The sequence below is a fragment of the Phoenix dactylifera genome, chromosome 3 (assembly GCF_051530095.1).
Source record: "Phoenix dactylifera cultivar Ajwa chromosome 3, Ajwa_hap1_PhDact_Kaust_v1.1, whole genome shotgun sequence".
Taxonomy (NCBI): Eukaryota; Viridiplantae; Streptophyta; class Magnoliopsida; order Arecales; family Arecaceae; genus Phoenix; species Phoenix dactylifera.
Genome location: NC_143192.1, coordinates 12,100,801 through 12,108,561, shown reverse-complemented (window position 1 = coordinate 12,108,561; position 7,761 = coordinate 12,100,801). Strand labels below are relative to the sequence as shown.

The window sequence follows — 7,761 nt, the reverse complement described above, 5'->3', positions numbered from 1 at the left end:
GTACTGCAGGATACTTGCTCAATCATTGTCAATGCATATTATCCCACACTATTGGTACTGAACTAAGACTTGATACGAGGAGGTGTACCGAGTCTTGGAACACCGAATCGACCCCATTATCTGGCATGCTAATATTGTACCCTCATGGTGCAGGTACAAGATCTAGCACCAAGAAGGAGATGTATGGGAGTAATGAAACACTTGCAAAGCATTTGGTATTACTTCCAATTTTCAATTTTCTTAAGGCATAAAAGCAATTTATTTTGTTATTGTAAACTAAAACTTTAAACTTGTTTGGTGGTCATCTGGGTTGCATTTGGTAGTAGTGGTGGCATTGGTGATGGAGACGCCATGCCAAAATTGTGGTCGCCAGCAATTGACAATGGTAGGGACAATGGTTTAGGAGGCAGCGGCCTATGGTGGTTGCCACCGACGGCAATGACTATAATTGCTAGTGGGTGGTGGCGGCGGCTAATAGGGATGGTGGAAGCAATGATGATAGATGTAACGATGGTCGCCACAGATGGTTTTGTTTTTCAAAAACTTTACGAACCAGGTTATTTAGTTTCCATAATTTCTAGAAACTAAGAAAGATTTTTAGAAAACTAAAAATGAAATTGGATTACCAAATACCATGTTTGCCTCGATTTTTATATTTTTAAACAAAAACTAAAAAAATGGAAACCGGAAGTGATGCCAAACAAGGCCTTGGTCTTCAAACTCAAGGACAACCAGAATGGATAATCAAGTGATGCAAGACCAATTGGGGAAGGTCTATAATGCATTGGTAGACCTAGGGAAGAGATTAAACTAGGTTTAAGTTATGAAAACTCTTGACTGTCCTATTACAGAAACCATGGTAGAAAAGTGATTTTTGATGATTATAAATTTCAAGAAGGTCGCAAAAATTCTGTTTTAATCTTCCAAAGGATATGTGGGTTCCAGAAACACGTTTCTAATGGTAATCTGTCCATTGGTGAAGGTCAATAACCAACTCATAGAAGAATTCAAGTCTTAGGCATAAGAAAATAGCACAACAATATATTAGGTTGTAGGAAAAATAGATACAAATTAAGAGAAGAATAGAAAGAGCAAAAGTAGTAGTAGAAGAATTGGGAGAGAAAGAGAGAGAGCAAGAGATAGAAATTTTTTCACAAAATAACTCAATAATCTTCATAAGTTCGTCGATGTATTTAGCTCATGTCCTCCTAATCAATCTAAAATTCTGCTACATCCAAACTATCCAAATAACAATTAAAATTAAATCCTAACTTCATAACCTATATGACCATAGATATAACTAAACTATGACTCTTGCACAACAATATTGCTCAAAATAGAACTCTAAAGGTAAATACAAAAAAATGCCTAAGAAAATATCCAAAAATACAATAAAATATCTTTTAATCTTGCATCAGCAAGAAATTAGAACATTATCCTTTTTTCCCCCTAACAAAGACCTTCATGGTTTTGTCCTAAATAGGAACTCATGGAGTAGAATAAGAAGATGCCAAAGCAATGTCAAGTAAAAGGGGTAAACACAAGCAAATTAGTTGAGTTGATTGAATTTTCTAATAATCAATTGTCTATGGATAACATTAGTAAATTAAGATAATGGGTTGACTTCCATGGAAAAAAAATGATAGATTATTTGAACTATGCAGCATCAAATATAGGTGTACCTTAGGAAATGTTGCTTTCATAACTTTCTCACATTATGAACAGCACAATGTATGGGGTAAATCCACCCGATAACATACAATTAACTAGATAGCATGTGGTAGAAAATGCATCATCTAAACGCTTCTAAACATGCATTTGTAAGACGAGTTATAAGCAATAATATAAGCACCAGTAATATCAGTCAATACCAGCCATATCAGATTGTAGCAGTAATTCGTACAACCCCCATACTTGTACCATACCAACACACGGTCTTCACTTCCTTTTTCTTGATGTCCTGACACCAATAGATCTATTGCACTAATACCATAACGTGCCGGCAAGATATCTTTACAAGCACCAGGGAAATATTGAGACTCTAAATCTTGGTTACGAGTAATATTAATGAGGTGATGACTTTCACTTTCCAGAACAATGTACTTTCCTATGGGTGTAAACATTAAGTGTGGTATATATATATATATACGTCCAAGCTCAACAAAATATATTCTTCCAGCAAAATGAAGCAATAGAACCAGACACTCTCAAAGTGGAACTTTGTAACAATAATAAAATATGATTTTAAACAGTCGTTGATTAGAACAAACATGTCATTCATCAATGAAGATAAAAAAATAAACAACGCCATCCTCAAGCTTCGTGAAAAAAGATAGATATTGTTAGACTAGAAGAATTAACAAAATTTCAAACCTCGAAAAAAAAATTTAAATTTGTTAGTTATAAGGCATCCCTATAACTAGTGGAAAAATAACAACTTGTCACAACAAATATGCAAGAGCTTGGTATATATGTTTCCATAAGTGATGCATCATAAGTTGTCATGGGAAGTGGACAAGGATCGATAGATTAATTGCTTGTAACCAACATACAACATTGTAATTTGACTCATGAGTTTAAATCTTATGATACAGTATTCTACAGCTCATTGTTTGTCCATACCGACATAGTGTATCTACCAATACCAAAAGCGAAAAGGGGTCTACAATACCTTCAAGCTCAGTATGAAGCCCTTGGTCATTACAAGCCAGTTCCAGGCAATTCAAGTAGGTAACATCTTGGTGACGCCTAATTAAATCAGAGGCAAAGGAGAGGGGGACCATAGCCCTCCATGGCTTGTCAAATCTCCTTGCTATTCAAAGTTCTGGTTCTCCAAACCTTTGCACTAATTGATGCCACACCCCAGGACCAAATTCATGCTCTAATAGTTTAATGATACCTGCACCCCTCTTATAATATTAATATTTGATTTTTAATCCTTTGATAAGAAAAGAAGAGTGAGATGCTGCCTCTCCTTTGTAATCACAATTAAATCAAAAATTGGTGGTCTCCTCAACAACTCAACTGCCTCCTAGAATCTCTCAGAACCACTCAAGCTCTCTCTCGCATGTTGAACAAGGAAAAGCAAAAATAAAATATATTACACATCCACATCACTACAGGAAAAGTCGGTTTTACCGACGCTTTTCACAAGCGTCGGCAATATTTGGTCTAGCGTCAAAATTTGCGGACGCTTGTAAAAAGCGTCGGCAAAGGACGACGCTAATAAGCGTCGGTGTAGTCGCCGGATAAGACGACGCTAAAAAGCGTTGTCGGAAACGAGCCCTCTCTCTCCTTCCGTTTTTCCGGCCACCGCCCTCCACCCTCAACCCATTCCAGAGTTTTTTAAGAGGGGATCATCATCTCCATTCCTCGTCCATTCCTCGTCTTCTCTTTCTCTCTCATCATCATCGCCCCCCCTCCCTAACCCCCTCCAGATTCAAGAAGCAGAACGGCTCCGGCGATGATATCTTCGCCCGCCTCTTCGCCGCCTCCTTGGATCCCGACTTCGCCCCCCTCTCCCTCGAACCGCAGATCCTCAAGTCCCGCCTCATCGCCGGCGAGACCCTCTACGGCCTCTTCCTCCTGCGCTCCTCCCCAACCCTCGCCGAGATCGCCGGCCTCGCCGGCTACGACTACGTGGTCGTCGACATGGAGCACGGCTCTGGCGGCATCGCGGAGGCCCTCCCCTCCCTCCTTGCCCTCGCCGCCGCCTGCACCCCGGCCATCCTCCGCCTTCCGGAGCTCTCCGCCGCTTGGGCCAAGAAGGCCCTTGATCTCGGCCCCCAGGGACTCATGTTCCCCATGATCGAGTCCCCCGGCGCCGCCGAGCTCGCCGTCTTATTCTGCCGTTTCCTGCCGCGCGGCGTCCGCGGGTCCGTCCACACAGTGGTGCGCGCCTCCGCCTACGGCATCGACGACGGCTACCTGGCGCGGGTTGATGAGGAAACCAGTCCTCCTCCATGGCGTGAGCCCAAAACCACCATTTCTCTCTCTCTCTCTCTCTCTCTCTTTTTCCCCGAATTTTTGCTATTTTATATTGTGTTTGCTGTATAACAACTGATTGTTTCCTCTCTTTTTTTAACTTTTATTTGTTTGAATTTAGTTTACTCGTTCGAGACCTGCTTGACTCTCTTTGTATCTTTAATATGCTTCTTGATTACTAATATGAAAATAAATGTTCGTATATGTGCCGCTTGTATCTAGTTGAAGTATTATTACTCTCTTATCTGGGTAGGTGCTCCTACTAGATTTGGTCTTTTGTTGCTAATTCAGTAGGATTTATTTAATGTTCTTCCTTTTTCTACTTTGAGGGTTTCATTACTTTGTTTTCCATCTGGTGTGGGTTTTTGGCTGTTAGCGTCACCTGTTTGGCTTAATGGCGAAATTTCGATGCAACATCAATAATTTTGTGGCTCTTCTAATGCAGCGGAGGCTATCCTTCTCGGTTTCCAGCACTACCTGGTTATGCTTGGCACCACTGTTATCATTCCTACTGCTCTTGTTCCTCAGATGGGTGGAGGAAATGTATGACTTAATTACACAAATATGCATGATCCATGAGGTTGATGGTTCGTTTAGCTTTTGTTTTCAAAAAAAATTGTACGTGAAACCACTTTTATTGCTTTAGGATGAGAAAGCTCAGGTGATCCAGACATTACTGTTTGTGGCCGGCTTAAACACTCTGTTACAGACCTTGTTTGGAACTCGTTTACAAGGTCAATTTTCTAAACCAATTGGCTATCTTGGTTTCTGAACAAAACACTTGAAAATACTAATGAGATTTCATGAACAGGCCTTCTAGTGTTCCTGAAGAAGCTTATGTTCAGTGGGAAATTGAGCTACTTGGCTTTGAAATGCCTAAGGTAATGAAGCTTCTTAAGTGCTCCAAACATCTGGAACTCTTATGTATTGTGGTCCTTCTCTCTATTTTGCTAAAAAAAAGGGGGATTCTTGTGAATTTTGAATTGATTGTTTTAAATTGCTTAGAACCTCTAATATGTGCTTTGATCATCTTCAGGTTCTTTTGACAGAGGAAATCTCTGGGTCTCTGCGTAAGCTAAAGGTACTCACTAGGTTCTCATTTACATATTGATTTAATTATGATTGGCTTATATTCTAAGTGATCTTCTTCCATGTGGAGTACTAAACTCAAAGGAAGGGTGGCATCTTTCCTTATAATTTACTTCTTCCATAGCCTTATTTAAACAAAACTTGATATTTCTGCACATATTTCACAGACTGGGAGAAGCTGAGAAGGCAATTCACCATTACCAGCTATCACGAAAGGAAACCAGCTCTAATGACTTCTCACAAGTGCATGCTATCCAGACCCATTTGGCCAAGTGTAATGAAGCACGTAAGCAAAAGGATTGGCTCACTGTGTTAAAGGCATCACAGGCTGCTGTCTCTGCTGGTGCCGATTCTGCACCACAGGTCTTACATTACAATAACCTTTCAGTTTACATGGTGGCAGAAATTATACCTTATCTTGTTTCATGTATTATTTTTGCCTGAAAGTATATATGCCCAAGCTTCCTTATCTATTTCCTTGTCCAAATTGATTCATTATTTCAAAATGTTAGTTTTTACTTAATATTACTATGTTATATGTTTTTGCCACACCGCATATCGTTGCCCTGTTGAGATGCAATCAGGTTCCATTTGAAGATCTAACTGCAATCAAGATTTGAGTAGAACTTACAGTGAGGAACGTCAGTTGAACGCTGTCTAAAAGATTTCCTGTGTCATTTTGTTTAATATCTTCATAAGAAAAGTATTAACTGTGGTTGGGTAGAGATAATTTAAGTCTATACATTTTTTCTTGTTCAACTTCATCTTACATGCCCATTGTGTTATGCTCTTAAGGTCTTTGCATTGCAAGAGGAGGAGGCTCTTAAGCTCCTAAGGCATGACGATGCAGATTCAGTGTTAAATGGTGCCGCTAGGAATGCATACATCCTCATAATCCGAGCACAGGTTGATATGGCTTTAATTTACATTCGTATTTTTATTTTTTTTTCAAAAATAGCAATCCTGACGCTTTAAAGCGTTAGTAAAAAAAAGTTGAGGCACGCCTACGCCAACGCTTTAAAGCGTCGGCCAAAATACATTTGCCGACACTTTAAAGCGTCGGCGAAAACCCAAAACTGGGAATGCTTTCGGCTTTTCTGACACTTTAAAGCGTCGGCGAATGTCATTTTTGCCGACGCTTCTATTAGCATCGGGAAAGCCCTGTTTCTGCCGACGCTTTTTCTTAACGTCGGCAAAAACTGGGTCAGCGTCGGCAAAAACTGGACCCACGCCCACCTGCCCGACGTCTGAGCCACGCTTTGGGGTGCGTGGGCTGGAAATTCGCTGACGCTTAAAAGCGTTGGTAGAGATCAAAAAAACCGCCGGGAGATATCTTTTCTTTTGTAGTGCATCCTCCATCTCTTCCCCAAAAAAAATGAAAGAAAAGTTGGAAAAAGAAATTGTAGTCCCCTAGATCAAGAGAGGGATGGAAAAGGAAACTATCAAGACAAAATTTAAGTTTCAGGGTCCTTTTTTTTCCCATGGCAAGGAGGAAATAATTTGTTAGAACTCCTCTTTTCATGCTCTTCTTGCCATTAAAAATGCATTAAATTAGTTCACTGTGCGATGCCAGAGTGAGAAGACGTTCTTTTTAATTCCTTCATCTAGTTTTAAGTACCTACAGATGTAAGATGCATTATTCTAATCTCAAGGATTCATGATATTTGTGTTCTTTCCTGTTTTTTGCTGATTATCTATGTATCATTGATTTTCTTCATATAGTTGAATAGTAATTTAACTTTATGAAAATTCTAAAATCTATATCCTTTAGAAAGGAGTGAATAAATTAAGCATGTGTTTCTTATATAATTAATAAAGTTCAACTAATTAAGCATAATTGTTCTTTCTTTTTTTTGTTAGTGTTTTCTTTGTTAAAAATAATAGGATTTACATTAGTTAAAAATACTTATTTCTCCTGTTCAGTTTGAAAATATAGTCAGTACTACATAGAAAAGTCATTAATATTTCCTTTTATGACGACAAATCCGTGTATGCACTGAATTACAAGTAAAAGAGACATTTTATCCTTTAAAATGGCATTAAGCATGTAATTTCTATGAGAAAGATAACAACTTTTCGTAGATGCATATGATCAAAATTTTTTATTGAGATCATTGTTGCCTCCCCTCCCCCTTTCCCAGGGTAAAATCTAGGTTTCACCCATGAATTCAAACCATATTCTTAGCTTGTACGGTACAAGGCAGTACAGCCGATATAAGTCACCATTTGAATCCTTGGACTGATAATGTAAGGCATTGGCAATGGTTAACTAGAGTGTGCATTCTTTAGCCATGTACTGCATGTTAACCTAATTATAGTGAAAAAATTTCAAGAGTTAGCTAAAGTTAGGAAACAAATAAGAAGCAACGTGGTGCACAGTACCAAATTATAGTAGTATAGAGACAAAAACTCTTGCATCGAATGTACCAAAAAGTTAATCCCATGAAAGGAAACAAAATGATTTGCTTGGAAATGTTGAGACAATTACCACAAACCACATAAAGTGGATACGATATTGCAAGGAGTCAATATTAAATGATTATGAAAAATCAAAAGGACAAAAAAAATTAAAAAATTGGCGACATACATACATACATACATATATATATATATACACATATACATATATATACACATTTACACACATATATATATACATATATACATACATATACATACATACATACA

At 38.5% G+C, this 7,761-nt stretch overlaps 1 protein-coding gene across 1 annotated transcript; it reads left to right on the top strand.

Moving 5' to 3' along the window:
• Positions 1-351: 351 nt before the first annotated feature.
• Positions 352-4,665, top strand: LOC149767906 (uncharacterized). Its single transcript, XM_089929377.1, has 4 exons — positions 352-556; positions 2,595-2,726; positions 3,284-3,967; positions 4,430-4,665. Exons 1-4 carry the CDS (start codon positions 352-354, stop codon positions 4,531-4,533), a joined length of 1,125 nt encoding a protein of 374 aa, XP_089785503.1. The 3' UTR covers positions 4,534-4,665.
• Positions 4,666-7,761: the final 3,096 nt, after the last annotated feature.